The following is a 19,700-nucleotide window of genomic DNA, read 5'->3' on the forward strand; positions in this document are numbered from 1 at the left end:
AATTTACATGTTGGAGTATAATTGAATTAAAGTCTTCCCTCCCTCCCACCCCAGCATACCTTGCAGCCCTTAATGAACCTATGTGAAGGATCAGTTTAGAAGAGCATCTCATGGTCAGATGCAGATGCTAGGTGGCATTCATCAGATTAGATCTCACTCAGCAGTATTCAAGGTACATTTGGAGTAAAGTTACTGTACCTCATGGCATATGCTACCCAGGAAGCACCCTAGATAGCTGTTAAGTCATGAATCCAGTTCATAAGCCACTTTGAATTAGAATTTAGGCACTGTAGGTGGGAACATGGTAAGAACAATAGAAGATATCAAAGTTTAGGTCATATGAAGAATAGAGAAGTTTTGATTTATTGAAACTGATTTTAATCTTTGAATTCTGAACCACAACACTAATACCTTACATTCCATTTTCTGTCCTGGAGAGAAGATAAATTTTACTTGAAAAGTTGATCAACTTTGGCCCTGACCAGCATGGCTCAGTTGGTTGAGCACTGCCCTGCAAAGTGAAAGGTCACCAGCTGCATTCATGGTCAGGGCACACGCCTGGGTTGTGGGCCTGGTACCTTATTGGGGTGTGTGCGAGACACAACCAATTCAATGTTTTTCTTCTTCTCCCTCCCCTCCCATCTCTCTAGAGGGAATTAAAGAAAAAAAAAGTTGATCAACTTTGGCCAAGTTATCCTTGCTGAACTTATTTCCTGAACTATAAAATGATACATACCAGATAAGTTATTCTAAACTGATGAGCTAATCAGTGTTAAAAGCTTGGCCTAGTACCTGCTTCAGAGTAGAAACTCAGAAATAGCTATACAGTTCCCACTTGTATTTTTGTCCTAAGACTTCTAGGGATTTATGAGTGATTTTTCCCAGTGGGGCACTTAAAAGGATGTGAACAGACTTTGGCCTTCTTTTTTCATGCAACTGAGAAGTAGCCTTCCTGCTGGTTAAATGTCATTTTTTATAACCCCTAGGACTTCTCATGCTCTGCCATGTGCATGGTAGTTATGTAGTAAATATTAAGTGGAGAAATCATGACTTTTAACTCTAGCATGATATCACTTCACTGCAACTCAGCATTGTGTCCTCCTTGGTATATGAGCTGGGCAAAGAAAAGATACTATTAAGAAGGCAAGGATAACCACTTATGCATTTGCTCATGAAATAAATCTGGGTGCCACTAAGAATATGGCCTGTCTATAGAGTCTGAGTTTGTTTCTGAGATACTTGTCAGTCTGCACATTTTATTTCCAATATCAAGCTCAAAAAGTCTCTCGGTGTGCGATTCTTTTACTTCTTGACATGTACATAAATGGATTAAAAAGTATGTTCACCTAGAAAAACTGACTCCAGCCAAAAATGCAGAACAGGTTCCAATGAGCTTAGATTTCCTGTAAGGTAGATGTAATGCACTGTCCACTTTCATGCCCATGTTTCTGACCCAAGCTAAGGGGCTGGAAAAAGAAACTTGGAACAGTCCCAAGTGAATTTTGGAAGCCAGAGCAATGATCAAACCTAAGGTTTCTCAGAAATAGTTTTAAGTGGGGATAATCCTACCTGTATAGTGCTTTTCTGTGGATTTCTCAGCATGAGTCCAAACCTCACAAAAGCACCTTCAAAGACTGGGTTGCCCAGTGTCACAAGTATGGCAGTAGTTCCAATAGGCTGGATACATGGGCCATGTAAATAATGGTAAAAGCAAATTAAGGACTTTAAAGTAGTTTTGACGTTTAGGTAGTTTTCCGCTTCTTGGCAGATGGTCGTTCAAATACATCCCGTACCCCAGCTGCCTTTTGTTTAAAGAACTTTGTGTTCTGGGCACTCTCTTGGCCCCATGCTGAGTCAAAGGAGGTGGTATCCTGATCCACAAGGTGGGTGTATTTGGTACGGCCAGAGCGCCCAAAGTTCTTGACCTGAGGGTAGAATAGATGATGAGTTACAGTACTAAACATGCCACATCCCACCCTTCAATATATTACTTTCTCATGTTATTAAGGTATCCCGTACCTGCATGACTTTGGGAAGAATGGTTTTGTTGAAATGATCCTCCAGGGTAGGTGCACTGAAATCTCTCTTGTATACTTCTTCATCCTCATCCTGTAGAAAAGGGTCTTATTAATCTTTTTGTTTTATTTGCCATATATTCAAATCACAGATTTATGAAACTAGGATGAGGCATACAAAGAAAGCAGAGGGGGCTGAACCTTATCCTCAAGAGCTTACATCTAATGGAGATGACACTCCTTTTTTCTTTTATGTTGTCTTTTTTTCTTCCTAAGTGTAGACATTTCCTGAATGTTGGCTATGTTCTTTCTGCACTCACTATGCTCATTCATTCATATGATGTTAACTGTTAACAGGGCTTTCAAATTCCTCATTCTGAATTTTCTACTTTCCATTAGCTTGAATATTCTGTTGGGATTTTAAAGTCACATCTAAAGTGAAAATCATTTTTCCAACCTTTCTAAAATCAGCTATTCCTTGATTTAACTTTCTGTTAACAGGATCAACATTCTTTCAATTACCTAAATTCAAAATTTGAGTAATCTTTATGCAGATTCAATTATTAGTTGCCATTTATAAATTCTCATTGCCTGGGTTGTTACAGTTTTCCCTTGCAATCAATCTTACACACTGCCAGTGGGTTAATGTTTCTAAAACAAAACTCTTAAATCTCTACCTTGCTCAAAAACTTTAAAGGTTTGCCATTAAATTTTTTTTTCTTTTTATTTATAGATTTGAGAGGGAGAGGAAGGGACACACAGAGAGCAACATCAGTTTCTTGTAGCACTTATTGATGCATTCATTGTTTCTTGTATGTGCCCTGACTGGGGACTGAACCCGCAACCTTGGCATACTTGGACGATGCTCTAACCAACTGAGCTAACCAGCCAGGGTTTTTATTTTATTAAACAATTCCTCTGTGTAGTAGTCAAGGCCAAATACTATATAGCCTTAATCTACCTCTCCTTTCTACTTTCCTTTACAGATGTTACTTTCTGCCTCTACTGGTCCCTTCATCTGGAATGTCTCCCTACCACTGAATGTCAGAAAGTCTGTACATTATATGTCACCTACTTTACATTATGCTTTTCATTCTTCTACCAAATATAACACCTCCCTCTTCAGCAGTCCCAAGTACTTTTCACTTTTCTTATAGTATATATTTGCCCTAACTTCATTTTTATATTGTAAGTCTTCTGAGTGCTAAACAGTAGTGTCCCTTACATAGTAAAAGCTCAAAAAGTTATTTACCTAATGAACTATATAAAATAACTATAGAGAATAGTTTCAAATCAAACTATTTGTAAGACTATAATGTTAAGATACAGATTATGAACATATGTGGCAAAAGCATTAAAAGAGCACCATCTTGGTTAAGGCAGGCTTCATGAGAGCTGAGTCCCTTAACAATAACACTTTTGGAGTATTCTTTCCCTTCACTATAGAAAGGCCCAGTTTAAAGGTAGGACAATTAAACAGTCTTCTCCGGTTTGAGCCTGAGAGTCTTCTCATTTAATCTCAGAAGCCATTTCAACTTCATTCTCCTTGTCTAGATGGAAGACTCGGTGTTTGAGTATGTGCATCAAGACTTTCATCTAAACCTTATGTATCTTAGCCAGCCAGCAATAAACTTCTCTAATAAGCTTGATTATTAAAGATGCTGAAATGCTTAAGCAATACTTTGACTTTGAAGCAGTACAACAAGTAATTCATAAGCTCTACAACTCCAATTTAGAAAAACTACATAAATAAGCAAACATTTCCTACTGAGCAGATAAGACATACTGATTTTGGAGAGAAGGAACCCTACACTGAAGATTGTCTGTTTTTAAATTTTACTGGCATCTGTAGCAAAAGGCAAGGATTTGGCTGCAGTGGGGCTATTTAGGGTCAGATATACAACATTTAAAAAGCTAGTTAAGTTTTTGATGGATTGGAAATAAATTTTAACAAGCTACATGGTATTAAAATAAATGCAATGAATGCTCCCATTCTCTTTCTCTGTATTAAGAAATTATTGGTGCTAATCCAAATAATTTGGAATAAATCACTGTCACTTTATACAGGATTAACAGACTGATATTTTGATTTTGGTCTTTATATAAAAAGTAACATGATATACATAATGATTAGACAATTAACCATTTTTTGTGTTAGGTTAAGTCACTTTGTCAGTTCAGAATGAAGTGAATTGAACTTCTGCCATGTAAATACGAATACCTAAATAGTCTAGCATCTATATAGATTACTCTCCCTACTTTCAGTTCCTCAATTCTTCTATTACATCATTTCCTCCTTTAGGGAGCTGGGGCCAAAGAGAGAACAGTTGTGCCCTGGCTGGTGTGGCTCAGTGGACTGAGTGCCAGCCTGTGAACCTAAAGGTCCCTGGATCAGTTCCAAGCCAGAGCACTCGCCTGGGTTGTGGGCCAGGACCCCAGTTGGGGGTGTGCAAGAGGCAATGAGAAGCAACCCATCAATGTATCTCTCACAGAGATGTTTCTCACACATCAAAGTTTCTCTCCTTCTTTCTCCCTCCCTTCCTCTCTAAAAAAAAATACCAGATACAAATAAAATTTAAAAAAGAGAGTTGTTCCAACTTCTAAAATCCTGTTGCCAATACTTTTCTCTATTGGGTTTATATTCTTCACAGAGAAAAAGCAAATGAGAAAGTTGACCACTGGCAAGTGGAAGTAACATTCCAGAACTAGTTCATTCTTGGAGGGAAAAAAAGATTTCAAAGCTTCTGATTAATCCTACTGAACAACTTTCCCTTTCCCTTTTTACTCTTACCATGAAGAAGGCACCCCGGTGATAATACTTCTGTAAGAACTTGTATTTGCCCTTAACAGCTTTGTTGGTAATAACTTTGCCATTTGCCCGAAGCTCAGCTCGCCTCTCTTCCTCAGTCAGGTTTCGCATTCGTTCAATTTCTGCTTTCTCCTTCTCAAGCCTGTTCAGAGAACAAAACTATTAGTATCATTCCAGCTTCAGAAAAACCCCAATTACGAGAGTGTAACACAGTCCTATCTCCTTTCAAGCATTATTCACTTAAAGAAAATTGATTATAGAGAGAGAAAGGAAGGAAGAGATTGAGAGAAAAAGAGAAACATCAATTTGTTGTTCTGCTTATTTATGCATTCACTGGTTGCTTCTTATATGTGCCCTGACTGGAGATTGAACCTGCAAACTTGGCACACGGGAACAACGCTCTAACCAACTAAGCTACCCAGCCAGGGCCTATTCTAGTCATTGCCTATGAGGAATCAAGATGGGCTCTGGCTGGTGTGGCTCAATGGATTGAGTGCTGGCCTGTGAATGAAAGTACCGCCAGTTCAATTCCCAGTCAGGGCACATGCCTAGGCTGCAGGTCAGGTTCCCAGTGGGGGGCACACGAGAGGCAACCATACACATTGATGTTTCTCTCCCTCTCTTTCTTCCTCCCTTCCCTTTTCTCTAAAAATAAATAAATAAGCTCCTTAAAAAAAAAAGGGAATCAAGATCAGGAGCTCAGTAAATGAAGAGGTGAGGTAGTCTTCATTATACTTGCAAGACCAGGTATTACAAATTTTCAAAAGTTGATTCTAGCCTTTTTTGAGGTTTAGATATACTGTTATTGTTTAATTTTGCAACATTACCAATTCCCTAAAAAGCCTGTTAGCTTAAAAAAAAAAAAAACCCAGAATTTAAAATAACTAACACTTAATTTTATATGTGCTTACATGTCACAAATGAAGGATTACCATCATTAATGAGACTGCAGTGACAAACCTTTTTTTGGGGGGATGGGGTAGTCACAGATGCCCTTTCTCCAGAAAAATGCAAATATACACATACCTTTGCATAAAATTTTAAAGAGTGTGTGGACTCCATGAAGCCCAAGATAAAAACCTTAGAAACTGCCAGGTTGAGGACAGAGTTTTTTATTGATGGTTTTCCATTGTAACCTGGGATTATTCTTTCATTCCTAGTAACTTTCAGGAATGGGTGATGCAGCTCAGAAATTATTCTGCTCTAACATAGTATATTAGATTATTTAAATGTCAGAAATTCTTCCCCTCACAGTATGCAAGCTCCTTTGCAGAAATGACATGTGAGCCTCAACAGATCTTGCCAGCTTCCACCTTTGCCCTCTTGGAAAACTGCCCCAGGACTGTTATGTAAGGAAGCTAATCTAGCCTACTGAAGGAGAAGGAAGGCATCCTAGCTGATAGTCCACCCCAACTACCAGACATGTGAGTGAAGTCATTTTGGACTTTCTAACCCATTTAGTCTTTTAGCTTGATGCAACTATGTAAGAGCCCAGGTGATAATAAGTAACCCTCAAAATTGTGAGAAATAGTTGTTTTGAGTCACTTAATTTTGGGTTGGGTTGTTATGTAACAACAGATAACTGATAATTGTGAATAACTTGTGTGTGTCTACTAGGAAACTAAAGGGAGTATTAACTGGCACTCTATCATGAAGAAACACTGACAAAGTGTGTTTCTTTTCCTTGATTTTAAAAGCCACATTCCAATTATGGAAACTCACCCAGTTGCAGGGACCGTAAAGAAAGCTAGAATGGAACTCATAGTAGGCCTTGTGCCTCAGAGCTATTCTACTAAAATTCTATCCCATTAGCAGTATTAAACTCTAGGACCATTACTCACGCTTCTCGATCTTCTCTGTCCCTCTTGATTCTCTTTAGCTCCCGAACTTTCCATGCTTCATATTCCTCCTCATCGTTTTCATCATCAGTATTCAGTGCATCCAGTGCAGCCAGGGATCGCTTGTTCTCCTCCAGCTCTTTCTTGGTCTCCTCTTCTACAATCTGGATAGTGAGAACAATTCAACTGTTGGACTCCCTTATTCTCCTCAGACAAACTAAGTAAACTACCCCTTCCACTCAATCCTCATCGCCAGTCCCAGCACCTTGAGTGTGTACTTGCGCCTCTCCTCAGCCATGCGTTTTGCCTCTTGTTCCAGCTCCTTCTGTTTCAATGCTTCAGCCTCACGCTCTTGAACAGTTACTCGGTCCTTCCTGTGGTACAGAGGTCCCGTTAATTTCCCAAAGCTCTTAAGAATAGAGCTCTGTTCCCCTAAATCAACTCCTATCCAGATCAGACAAAGACAATCTCTGGCTCTATTATTTGCAAAGAGCCAAAAATGGGAGTTGTACCAGGTCTTTAGAGCATCAAAATTCCATTCATCTTTGAGAACAGGCTGAATAGCAAGGAGCCTGCTAGACTGTAGTAGTAGTATTTCTAGCCATTAGGAAAGGAATAGGAATTTGTTTTTTAAGCTTAATTATCTCCTTAAAATAATAAAGATCTTCAGTAGATATGTGCTCTTCTACTGGAGAAGATATGAAAAAAAACTCAAGCTATCTGCTAACACCAAGATATTCCTCAGTAAATTCTATGCAGAACTAGGGCACTGGGAAGAAGACTTTCACTTAGTGCTTATATTTCAGAAGAGCATAAGATAGGAAAGAGGCTTCTATCTTCAGACCTGGAAAGTAGAAACGATAGATTCAGGACTGTTTGTGAGATAGTTACTTTCGAATGAAGACTGGCTTCAGGCGAGGCTCCATCTCATCTTCACTGTCTGTGTACTCTTCATACTCAGACTCTGATTCCGACTCCTCCCCAGAACGTCCCTCATCTTCCACTTCCATGACTTCCATCTCTTCATTTTTTCTCTCCTGTGCTCGTTGACGCATCATGCCACGACGCCGTTCTATTTCCTATCAAGTCATATGTTGGAGCCAGTAAGCCAAATGACCCGTGCTCTTAGGTAGCTTTTTTTGTCCCCCCCAGTATGCTCAACAAACTTTGATCTGAGTAAATACAACTTATCACCACTGTATTTTCTTCAATCCTATCCCCAACAGAGAAACCTGGATCAGAGTTCTGCCAAAGACAGCAATCTTGTACCTTTATAGCCTCAACAAAGAAACCAGCACAGGCCCCAACTTTTTCTTGTACCCAGAAAGAATTTCTCATTTTACATTACTATACCTCATCATCAATTTCTTCCTCTTCTTCTTCACTGGTATCTTCCCGTTCCAGGCGCCAAGCATCTCCTTCTACTTCTGAGTCACTTTCTCCTACCACTTCAGGTTCCACTATTTTCCGATGTCGAGCCAATCTGAAAAACAGTATCTCCAAGTGTAATACCAATGCTACGAAAACGAAGGAGCTCAACCACATTTCTCTAGTCACAGAGCACCTGGACATTATGTTTGCTATTATTAATATTGAAGCCTTGAGATGGGTAAAGAGGTGCCCATTAAAGAAGCTAATTCAAAGTGTGAGAGCAAATAGTCAAGTTGGACCTAAAACATTAGCTGTATGCTTAGGCATCCTGGGGTGTTGCAATGAACTTACACTGGTGCACTGGGATATAGTTTATAGCTCGAGGTAGTTCACAGTTACAATATTAGATCAAACTGTTTCCTTTCAATGGCATCTTACTTTGTGAAGCTGGGTTTTTAGTCACTGCTGTGACAAAAAGCAAGTACCACATGAAAATCAGTACAGAACAGGAAATGAGAGTGATAGTGCCAATTTGAACCCAAGGTTTGAGAGGTTGTCAGTGTCCAAGAGGCACACAAACCCCACTAACTGTAAGTAACTGTGGTTCTGTAAAAATGTTTTTTCTTTTATGTGTTTTATATTTTTCAAATGGCTAAGTTGTTAGGACATAAATACATATTAAAAATTTGGATCTAACTCCTTAAAAAAGTAAACAACTGCTGGGGTCTAGGAGTTCTGTGAAAAAAAATTCATGAGACACCACGAGGTGCGGAAGTTCGGGACATCTGGCTTACATATCTGTAAGGTACTGTCTCAATCAATACACAATATACAAAATCGCTGTTGGGTGGGCTCCCTTTCCTACATGAGACCATTCATCAGGCCTTTGTCATGTTTCAGTGTCATTTCCCTTCATTAGCCTTTAGAATAAGTGGATGAAATCAATGTCTCAACTTTTATAAAACATCTTTGTTAAAAAGACTCCCCTTAATAAACCAACCAATGATCTGTGTTTTCTATTCCCTTATGAGTTAATTTGGGTCCTTAGACCTGTGGTAACCTGCCACTTAATGGCTATATAACTTTGGTTATGTTATTTTCCTAAACCCTTTGTGCCTCAGTTTCCTCATTTGAAAAATGGGTATAATAGTACCTACCTCATAAAGCTATTGTGTGGATTATAAGAATTAGTATCTAATGTACTTAAAACAGTGCCTCGCACATAATAAGTACTATTCAAGTATTAGCTATTATTATTGTTGTTGTTGTTATTAATTCAGTTATAGGGTTCAGGTCCAGGAAAACATAACCCTAGTCATTATTACCTCTCTTCTACATCTTCACTAATACGGTTCTGCAAACGCCGTAGCCGAGGGTCACTAGATGAATCCTCCTCCTGTTCCTCAGGCTCTGCTTCTTGTTCTTTGGCTTTCTTAATGAACTGAAATTCTTCATCCTCCTCATCTGAGGACTCCATAGGGGCATAGTCTGGCCTCTTTCCAGACACATAACGTTTTACTTTCACTTTTTCCATCGAAATCTCACCTGGGTAAGAAAAATGACATTATGTTTCAGTAGCCCCTTTCCTAATATCCTTAAAACAATGGCCTTTGCAGGTAGAGCCCTGTGTTCCTTGTAAATAAGAGTTCAAGAAGGAGAAGAAGAGAGCCACTACCCAACCATCTATTTACCTAATGATATTTACCTATAAAGGCCAAGTCATGGGAAGGCACTCCTGTGAATACCAATACTAATGATAATGAGGCCTAGCTTGGCTACAGTGAAGTAGAGGAAGGTGAGCAATGAAACAATAGAAAAAAGTCCCCCCTAACAGGCAGACTGTGGCCATCACAAAATTATGCTACTCCACCTCAACTATACCCTTAAATAAGTTTAGTAACAGTGCCCAGCACACAGTAAGGGTGACTTAATGGGAACATAAAGTTAAAATGCTGCTCAGTCATTATTTTAGTTCCGCTGGAATTTCCCATGACAACCTTCATAATACATGTATTACCATACAACTGAATTTTCTAATCTATTTCTACCTTCTTTTAGTTTACGAGGTATCAAGCCTGCATGAGTAGATAATCTATCTTTTACAAATACCAACAATTCCAGTGAATAGAAAGAGAGTGAAAACTAACCAATACATTTTATAAGATGAATATATCCTTGACAACCAAATTGGACAGTTGAAAGAAAAACTTTAGGTGCATTCAATTGCGAACATAGATACAAAAAAACTAAATAACATAATAGCAAATGTACTCTGGTAATGTAAAAACTAACAAAAAAACCCTAAGCCATCATGACTGAATAGGATTCAGTCTAGAACTACAAGGATGACTTAACCTTGGAAAATTAATAGGGGAAAAAGTAATTTTAAGATTTCAAATTTATATAAAGTCACAATCTTAAAAATAGATAAAGCAAACATTATACTTAATAATAAAATAATAAAACATTAGAAGCATTTAAAAAAAAAAAACTGGGCATTCCTACGTTGTACATATCATTCTTTCTAGTCAACATTTTATTATAGCCCTAGTTAGGGAAATAAAAAAAGAAAAAGAGTTAAAACATAAAGATTGAAAAGGAGAAGTGCCATCATTTGCAGATTATATGATCATCTACATAAAGAAAAACAAGATAATGAACAAACTAAAAAAGAATTCAGGAAGAATGCTGGATAAAAATAAGTGTCCCTGTACATTAGCTATATATAATTAGAAAATACAGTTTAAAATAGCATTTATAATGGCAACTAATCTATAAAGTTTTAATGCAATTCCATTAAATGTTTCCTGGCAGTCTAAAATCATGTGGAAGAACAGGAGCCAAGACAATTCTGAAGAACAAGGTGAGGTCAAAGAACTTAACAGATGCCTCACCAAAGATATACATATGGCACATAAGCATAAAAAAATGCTCTACATCATATGTCATCAGGGAAATTCAAATTCAAACAATGAGATACCACTACACACCTATTAGAATGGCAAAAATCCAGGGCTCTGACATTAAATACTGGCAAGGATGTGAAAAAGGACCTCTCACTCATTGCTGGTGGGAATGCAAAATGGTACAGCTACTTTGGTAAGCATACGCTTATTATACAATCCAGCAATTGCATTCCTTGGTATTTACCCAAACAAGTTGAAAATTATGTCCACACAAAAACCTACACGCTGACATTTATTGTAGCTTTGTTCATAATAGCTAAAACTTGGAAGCAATGAAGATGTCTTTCCCTAAGTGAATGGATAAACTATGGTACATCCAGACAATAGAACATTATTCAGCACTCAAAAAAAAAAAAAAAAAAGATATCAAACCATGAAAGACATGGAAGAACCTTAAATGCATATTACTAAGTGAAAAAAGTGAATATGAAAAGGTTATATACTGTATGATTCCAAATACATAACATTCTGGAAAAGGTAAAATTATGACAATGGCAAAAAGATGAGTGGCTGCCAGGGTTGGGTGTATGGGAGGGACAAAGAGGCAGAACACAGATTTTCAGGTCAGTGAAGATACTGTGTATCCAGCCCTGGCTGCTGTGGCTCAGTGGATTGAGCGCCTGCCTGCAAACCAAAGGGTCGCTGGTTCAATTCCCAGGCAGGGCATATGCCTGGGTTGCAGGCCAGGTTCCCAGGTGGGGGCACACCAAGAGGCAACCACACATTGATGTCTGTCTCCCTCTCTTTCTCCCTCCCTTTCCCTCTCTCTAGAGATAAATAAATAAAAAATTAAAAAAAAATACTGTGTATCCATAGTGATGGATACATTTGTGGAAACCCACTGAATGCACAATTCCAAGAGTGAATATAAATGTAAAGTATGGACTTTGGGTGATTATGATGTACCAGTGTAGGTTCATCAGTTGTAACAATTATATTACTCTGGTGGGGGAAGGCTATGCATATGTAGGGTAGGAGGCATATGGGAAATCTCTGTACTCCCCCCCGCCCCCAGTTTTGCTGTGAACCTAAAATTGCTCTAAAAAAATAAATAAAAACAGAAGAATAAAGTAAAGTGGGGTGGAAAGGTTTTTTTTTAAATCCTTACCCGAGGTCATTTTTTTCATTGCTTTGAGAGAGAGAGAGAGGAAGGGCGAGAGAAACATCAATGCAAGAGAGGGAAAACCAATTGTTTGCCTCCTGTACGCGGCTGGACTGGGGCTCCAACCCGCAACCTTAGGTAGATATGTGCCCTGACCAGGAATCAAATCTGCAACCTTTCAATAACGGGATGACGCTCCCAATCGAGCCACAAAGGCTAGGGCTAGGCAGTGGGAAGGGTCTTTATACAGATTGCATGTCTTATTTAAATTTATAGTAACTAAAAAATATGTCACTGACTCAGGAGGTACATAAAAACCAATGGAGCAGAGCAGAGCAGAGAAACAAACCTATACGAGAACTTGGTATGTTACAGAAGTGACATTAAAAAGCAGTGGAGAATGGGTAGGCTAGCAAACAATGGAATAGTAGGGACAACTGGCTAACTGTAAGGTAAATAGTAAAATTAGATCTCTGACATCCACACACAAAATATTCTGGATGGAGAAAAGTTCCAAGTGAGAAAAACATCTTAAAAATATACATCCCTACCGGACTATAAGCTTCTTAACTTAGAGTCTGTATTGTACAATTGTGTATCCAATTCTATTTAGTATAAAAAAACACTAAGATGATAGAAAATCTTTGTAGTTTGAATATCTCTGATTTCAGTGTAGGAAAGGATAATATAGTAGTCCCTCTCTATATCACGGTTCACTTATCACGGTCTCACTGTATCGCAGAATTTAAAAAAATATTATAATTAATTATCGCGGATTTTTTTCTATATCGGGGGATTTTGCAGTACTGTATACATATGTTGTTAAAGTTACGTAGGTTTAAGAGTGTAGAATATGTTTAAGAATGTAAGAAGTGTTTATAAAAGTGTGGAAAAGATTAAGGGAGTGGGAAAGGTTAATGAGGGGCTGGGAATGGTTTATAAGTGTGTGGGAAGGATTTATAAAGCCTTAAAATATATATAAATACTAAAATAAATGTAAGGTTCCTACTTTGTGGATTTTCACCTATCACGTGTGTGTGTGTGTGTGTGTGTGTGTGTGTGTGTGTCTAGAACGTAATACCCGCGGTAAGTGAGGGAATACTGTAATCTAAACAGCTCTAGCTGGTGTGGCTCAGTGGACTGAGTGCCGGCCTGAGAACTGAAAGGCTGCCGGTTCGATTGTCAGGAAGGACACATGGCCAGGGTTGCGGGCTGGGTCCCCAGTTGGGGGACATGGAAGAGACACTGATCAATGTATCTCTTGCACATCAATGTTTCTCTCCCTTTCTACCTCCCTTCCCCTCTCTCTAAAAATAAGTAAAATATTTTTAAAAAAAACCATACTAAAAACACCTGTGTAACAGAAGATTACATAATTAAAGTTAAAAGACAAGCCAAAACCCCCCAAACGGGGAAATATTACAGATTTGGGAAGTATAAAAGCAAACCAAATAGAAAATGGATAAATGACAGAAACAGGTAATTCATAGAAGAGCTGAAAAATATATGAACAAGATGCCTAGTCTCACTAGTAATCAGGGAAATACAAATTAATTAGATATTTCACACCCATTAGATTGAGCAAAGATTTAAAAATCTGATAAAATCAAGTGTGTAGATGAATATATGGGGAAATAAAAACTCTCCATGCTCTTACTGTGGAGAACTGGCAAAAGGTAGTTAAGCTGATGATGAACGTCTAGGAATTTACCATAGAGAAATTCTTACACAGGTGCACTAAAGAACTGCCTTTAAGAGTGACAGACAACTGCAGCACTGTTTGTAGTAGGAGACAAAAATAACACACCTGTCCTTCAGTAGGAAATACTGTGGTTTAATTATACAATGGAATGCATGAACAGTTAAAAATGAACGAATTAGATCTATATGTAGCCAAAGGACACTTTACATATTTAATTTTTTTAAAAAAAGGCAAGTTACACACGGATAGGTACAGTATATTTAAAAGACAAAAAAGAACTGATATTTTCCACAATCCTTACTGAAAAAAAATTCTGACTCCCCAAACACAGAACGTGTTCCTTCTTTCATCTGCACTCATTGGAATCATACCCATTCTTTAAGGGTCAACTTAAATGTCACCTTCTTCAAGAAGCTTTCTTTGATTACCTCAATCTGAAGAAATTATTCCTTCTTTGCTCTCACTGCACCTGGTTTCACCTATGTGACAGGTATTACAGGTATGAAAGACCTCTTTTTGAATGTCCCAAATCTACTAGAATATGAAATTTCTGAGGTTAAAGGCACTATCTTACAAAAGTTTGTATTCAGTTTAATAAGTGCAGTCAGTGCCTTGGTATGTTTAAAAAGTTTAGTAAGACATGGTTCCTGCCTCACGGGAGGTTATGAGCTTATGATGTGGTAGAGAGAATTAGACACATAAATAATTATAGTAATTTCATAAAAGCAGCATAAATAGAGTATATAGATAACAAAAGAGGGATTGTATCCCGCACAACGCCCTGCAAACAGCAGGCATTCACTCTGTATTAGTCTAACGGACTGGTGAAGGCCAAGGAAAGAGGAATGCTTGGAGAAGGTGAGGACAGGCAGCATATAAGGAGCAAGAAAATAGAAGCGTTTTTCCCTCGTAGGCAACACGGCAGGGTGGGAGAAAGTCGAACAGGGGGGAAGGTCTTAAGGGTCTGCGCGGTTGGGGTGGTCGGCCCGGGGTAGGTTTAGAATATGCCGGGGAAGGAAGAGGAAGATCCGATTGGAAAACGGCTCAGCACAGTACCTTTCTCATTGCGAACCGGGACGGCTCCAGCCGTCGATTGAATGGGCGGCTGTTTCATGAGTGCGCTTGGCATCGACATGTTCATGGCTGTGGCGATACTCCCGAATCTTCACTGATTCCAAACAGTAAATAGCTACAACGTCAAAGAACAGAAAAAACCCTCTCCACCTAGAAGCTCTGGAGCTGATGCGCGACTGATGGAAACACCACTTACGACCGAGCTAGAAAAACCGGAAGAAGCGACAGAGGATTGTGGGATTGTGGAAGACGTCAGGGCGCCTACCCTAGAACGTCGAGTGTGTTACTGCGCATGTACTTAGTCAGCCCTGTTTTCCTCAGTCTCGCAGTACTTGGACGCCGCTTCTGGCGGGAAATTGCTTCCATTGGGCTTTTTGCTCTCAACACCCTTGCAGCGAGGAAGGTCAGAATTAAAGGTATTGTTTGTTGGCTTGGTTTGAAGCCGAGGAAAATGGGATTGAGACGAGTAAGAAACCGAGGATAGTGAAGGGCCATTTGTCCAGACTGTTCAGAGTTCAGAATTAGAGTTTAATTGGTATAGAAATCCTGCTAATAGCACCTGATTATCAGTTGATAGCCGACTGGATTGTGGTGCGGCATAGGATTAGTGCTTAAATTATTTCACCTGTGTTTTTCTAATGGGGTCTTGGTTGAGAGAAATAAAATTGAACAAGTCTCCAGCGAAGAACAGTGGAGGACCTAAGTAACCAACCAAGGGAGTAGTTTTGGGCTAAAAAGAAGGGACCTTAATTTTACACTATGAATTTATCAGCTCCAAAACTATATTGTAGTGGGAGTAACTTGTTGGGAAGGCAATTGTTTTGGCTCACAGAAACCCAGAAAACAGAAGAAAAAAAAAGTTTAATAATGACTATCTAGCTCTGCGCAGTGGTAGTATTGTAACCAATGAGGTGTGTCAGAGGCGCAATGATTGCTAATTGAAAAAAATCATATGGCTGTATCTGTAAGAAATATAGTGTACTAAAATCTGACGTTATTTTGTGATACATAAGTTATATGATTCAAAACTTTCCCCCAACCTTTGGGCTTTGTAAGGCCATCATTAGTATCTTAGTTAACCGGTGGGCAGATGATTAGGTGAAATTTAAACCAGCTAAACGTTATCATTTTTGGGAAAAAAATCAAAATGCTTCCTTTTTTAAAGAAGATAATACAGTAGCCATAGGGCATAATATTCTGGTGCTGGGGTTTTATGGAACTAGGGAGCCCAAGGTAAACGCTGCATGTTGATTTCTACTTCCTTTCCTTTCTATAAGACAGGGGTCCCCAAGCCGCCCTGAGCCCTGGCCTGTTAGGAACCGGCCGTCAGCAAAGCTCGCCCGAGCTCCGCTCCCCGTCCCCGCCCCCGCAGCCCATTCCCACGGTGGGGCTATCTAAGCTCCCCTGAGCTCCGCGTCCTGTGGTTGCCCCCCACCCCGCCCGTCTTCCATGAAACGGGTCCGTGGTGCCCAAAAGGTTGGGAACCGCTTCTTTAAGGCATGTAAGTGAGCCTGAATCTTTTCTGGGCTCACATTGCAAAGCAAGGTAGTTTTTCCTCAGCAAAAGCGCCTGTGTTTTTCAAAGCGAGATCCTGGCACCAGTAACATCGAAACTATCAGGAAACACGGTAAAAAAAAAACCATGTCCATTCCATTCCATCGCATCCTGAAGGAATTTAAGTTTGGGGGGAGGCTGGTAAGCTTGCTTCTTTAAGAGATAGCAGTACCTCGCCCGCGCGCCACCCCTCCCCTCAGCCAGTAGAGATCTGAGCCCGCCTGCGCCTCCCGCCTCTACCTCTCGAGGTCCCGCCTCCTGCCCAATATTGGCGGGAAGGCGCCAGCTGCTAAGCGGCGGAAAGATGTCTAGGTTGTGCGCTGCGGCCGAGGAGAAGGCGGGCTCCAGACAGCTACTCCAAGTGAAGGTGAGAGACGGCTTGTAGCTTTCGGGTGTGCACGTGAGGGGTCTGCCTGGCACAGGCCCCCGCTAGCACTGGGAGCTGGCGCCCGGCACTTCCCTACTCCAAAACTATTTCTCTCCTTTTGGGCATCTCGTCATATAACGGGCTTTTCCGGGCTTGCTTCAGAAGAGAAGTCGCTTCCCTGCTCTGGTTGTCCTCTGGAACCTGGACATCAGCGTGGAGAAAGGTTCTTTTCGGTCCCGGAATAGTGGCAGGATGGGATAAGGACTCTACATTTGCTTTTGCAGCCGTTACTGTCAGCTTTCCGCACTGCGAACAATTACAGTTACTCAGAAACTGGCAGTTAGGGTAGACTCCTCAGATACACATTGTAGTCATTATTATTATTGGTCTGGTGGACTCATAAAGGCAAGACGTGTCCCGTATAATAAATGCTTCTATTTGTGTTAATGAATTTGTTATCTAGATTTTGGATGGAAAGTTTCTTTACAGACTGTCAGTTTGGATTTATGTTGTCATTATGAAACAGGAATTAGATTTACTTAGACAGGTCTGTAAGGAAAGGTATGGGCCTTGGGATTCTAATACTCTTTTCTTTTATTGGTCTGAATAGGTGAATGAATATAAAGAAAACCAGAACATCTCTTATGTGTCTCTGAAACCAGTACAGACTACAGTTTTAGAAAAAACAGCTAAGGTGTGTCTTGTCCCCTTTTCACTCAGTGATTACAAGCCAAGCGAAGTTAGGCTCTCCAAATTCCTGTTAAATAAGAATTCTCACAAGGAAGTGGCATGTAAGAAATATATGAAGACTGAAATAAAGAAAACTTTCCCAAAGATTTTAATTCCAAAGATGAAAGCCACCACATCTTCTAAAGCAGAATCCACTCTGCAAAAATCATCCTTAGATGTTCATGTGGGAAATAGCCAGCGACGACACTTGAGCACTTTGGATACAGTGAGCCTCAGTGTTGATATGGAAGGTGGTCAGGATGGAGACAGTGATGAAGATATCACACCAGGCCTGGTAAGAGTTTAATTACTGCTTATCCCAATTTTTCTTATTTTAAAAATAGAAGTTCTGATAAGCTACGTTTATCAGGAGTCTCTAGCTCAAACAAATCATTTTATCTAATTTATGTTTAGTTGAAGTTTTCTTTTTCAAATGTTTAACAGAACTTTCTTGGGTTAATTTTGCTCTTGCTTTTGATTTCTCAAGGAGGGGATTGACTTAATCTTCACCCTGCTTCCCTTTTTCTTCTTTTCAGCTTATTGCATTTATTTTTGAGTTTACTTATACTTTATGGTATCTTGTTCACCTTTACACGTTTATGTACGGTATGCCAAAAGAAGTTGGCCTGTGAGACACAGGACATTTGAATGACCCTTGATTGGTTGCATTGGTGTGCTGAATAATATTTCCTTTAAACACAAAAATGAGACAAATGATGAAATAGATAAGGTACATGAGAAAATTTATTAGCTTTATTTAAAATAACAGTTTGAATTAGTTTAAGAAATTAGGCATCTAATTCTTTTGGCTTCTGTTGCCTACCAAGAATGCTGTACTTCATCTAATGTGACAAGTTTTATGCAAGATAAAACTGCACCACATGACAAAAAGTTGATGGAAGTAGAACAGAAAATGATAGTAGGAAAAGGGAGATAGGATAATTGAGGTGTTGTTGTTATGAAATAGGAATTCAATTTATGCTTTATTATCCCAAAGGTAAGAACAAGGACCTGTGGTGGGACAGTGTGGTGTAAATCATAAGTACATTGGACCAGGGTGGGGTTGTTGGAAGCCCAAGTTTTAGGCATGGCCACTTCTAAGAAACCTTGTGCTTTTAAGCAAATCACCTCTACATTGAGGGGATTGTATAAAACCCATGGGTCTCAAATTTTAGCCTGTATTAGAATTACCTGGAAGCTTCTTAAAATTCCATTGCAGGGTCCCACCCCCGTTTTCTGATTCAGAAATTTGGGAGTGGGTATAGAATTTGCATGCCTGACATGGTTTTCTAGAGACACTGATACTGTTGGTCCTGGACTGCACTTTGAGAACTGCTGGATTAGATGATCTCTTTGACCTCTTATACTGTAAGATTCTGAGTATATGAGGCTCATATAAAGTAAATTTTAGTTTGATGTAAAGAAATAGGGTCAGAAATTAGAACATGAGATAGTAAGTACTAGAGATAGTCAAGCAAGAGTCATAAATACTCAGCATACTCTTTCTTAGGACAAACTGAAAGACTAACGTCTTTTACAGAACATTTCATTCTCTTATTCTCTTCCCTGTCATTAATTATCTTTTTGGAGTGAGATGACTAAGGCTTTGTGGTACATGCTTTAGGAACAGTGTTTATTTTTTATTTTATTTTTAGAAATAATGTTTAGTGTATATAAATGAAAGCTTTTGTCATATCACAGACAAGTCTTGGGCTTAAAGTCTCGAATTCTATTTTGCAGGAAACTTGCTAAATTTTGTCTCTCAGCTCTTTTATTAAATATTTTAACTTCATTTTTTTAAGTGTATTTTATTGATTATGTTGTTATGGTTGCCCCGATATTTTTTCCCTTTGCCCCCCTCCATCCAGTACCACTCTTACCTCCCACATTCCCTTCCCCCTTAGTTCATGTCCATGGGTCATGCATGTAAGTTCTTTGACTTCACCCTTTCCTGTGCTATTCTCAACATCCCCCTGTCTGTTTTGTTCCTACCAATTATGTTTCTTGATCACTGTACCTTTTCCGTGTTCTCCTCCTCCTCCCTCCCTGCTGATAACCCTCCAAATGATCCCTATACCTCTGATTCTGTTCCTATTCTGGTTGTTTCCTTAGTTTTTTAAATTCTTTTATTTTTTAGGTTCAGTTGTTGATAGTTGTGAGTTGTCATTTAAAT

At 39.2% G+C, this 19,700-nt stretch overlaps 2 protein-coding genes and 1 pseudogene across 2 annotated transcripts in view; 2 read left to right on the top strand and 1 right to left on the bottom strand.

The window, feature by feature from the left end:
- Nucleotides 1-335: 335 nt before the first annotated feature.
- On the bottom strand, nt 336-15,090 carry MFAP1 (microfibril associated protein 1). Its single transcript, XM_090270509.1, has 9 exons — nt 14,860-15,090; nt 9,359-9,578; nt 8,016-8,145; nt 7,554-7,741; nt 6,928-7,036; nt 6,666-6,826; nt 4,807-4,966; nt 2,020-2,109; nt 336-1,925 (listed from the first exon to the last, which is right to left on the bottom strand). The coding sequence occupies exons 1-9, from the start codon at nt 14,942-14,944 to the stop codon at nt 1,743-1,745; spliced, it is 1,326 nt and encodes a 441-aa protein (XP_090126635.1). The 5' UTR covers nt 14,945-15,090; the 3' UTR covers nt 336-1,742.
- Nucleotides 15,091-15,754: 664 nt separating this feature from the next.
- Nucleotides 15,755-15,884, top strand: LOC150016383 (U4 spliceosomal RNA; annotated as a pseudogene).
- An 836-nt stretch (nt 15,885-16,720) lies between these two features.
- WDR76 (WD repeat domain 76) overlaps nt 16,721-19,700 on the top strand; it is a 51,583-nt gene continuing 48,603 nt past the window's right edge. The window contains exons 1-2 of the mRNA XM_090271977.1: nt 16,721-16,798; nt 17,409-17,822. Of these exons, the coding sequence (XP_090128103.1) occupies nt 16,736-16,798; nt 17,409-17,822 (477 nt within the window). The 5' untranslated portion in view covers nt 16,721-16,735. The remainder of the gene's footprint in view (nt 16,799-17,408; nt 17,823-19,700) is intronic.

The sequence above is a fragment of the Furipterus horrens genome, unplaced genomic scaffold (genome assembly GCF_987537825.1).
Source record: "Furipterus horrens unplaced genomic scaffold, mFurHor1.1.pri manual_scaffold_3, whole genome shotgun sequence".
NCBI classification, from domain to species: Eukaryota; Metazoa; Chordata; class Mammalia; order Chiroptera; family Furipteridae; genus Furipterus; species Furipterus horrens.

What these genes read in the sequence shown, in the direction of transcription:
- MFAP1 (XM_090270509.1), bottom strand. Translation starts at nt 14,944, where the DNA reads ATGAACATGTCGATGCCAAGCGCACTCATGAAACAGCCGCCCATTCAA. An exon ending in AAGCCAGTCTTCATTCGAAA is followed by an intron (nt 7,037 to 7,553) that starts GTAACTATCTCA and finishes TCTGTACCACAG; the next exon opens with GAAGGACCGAGTAACTGTTC. An exon ending in GACAGAGAAGATCGAGAAGC is followed by an intron (nt 4,967 to 6,665) that starts GTGAGTAATGGT and finishes TTCTCTGAACAG; the next exon opens with GCTTGAGAAGGAGAAAGCAG.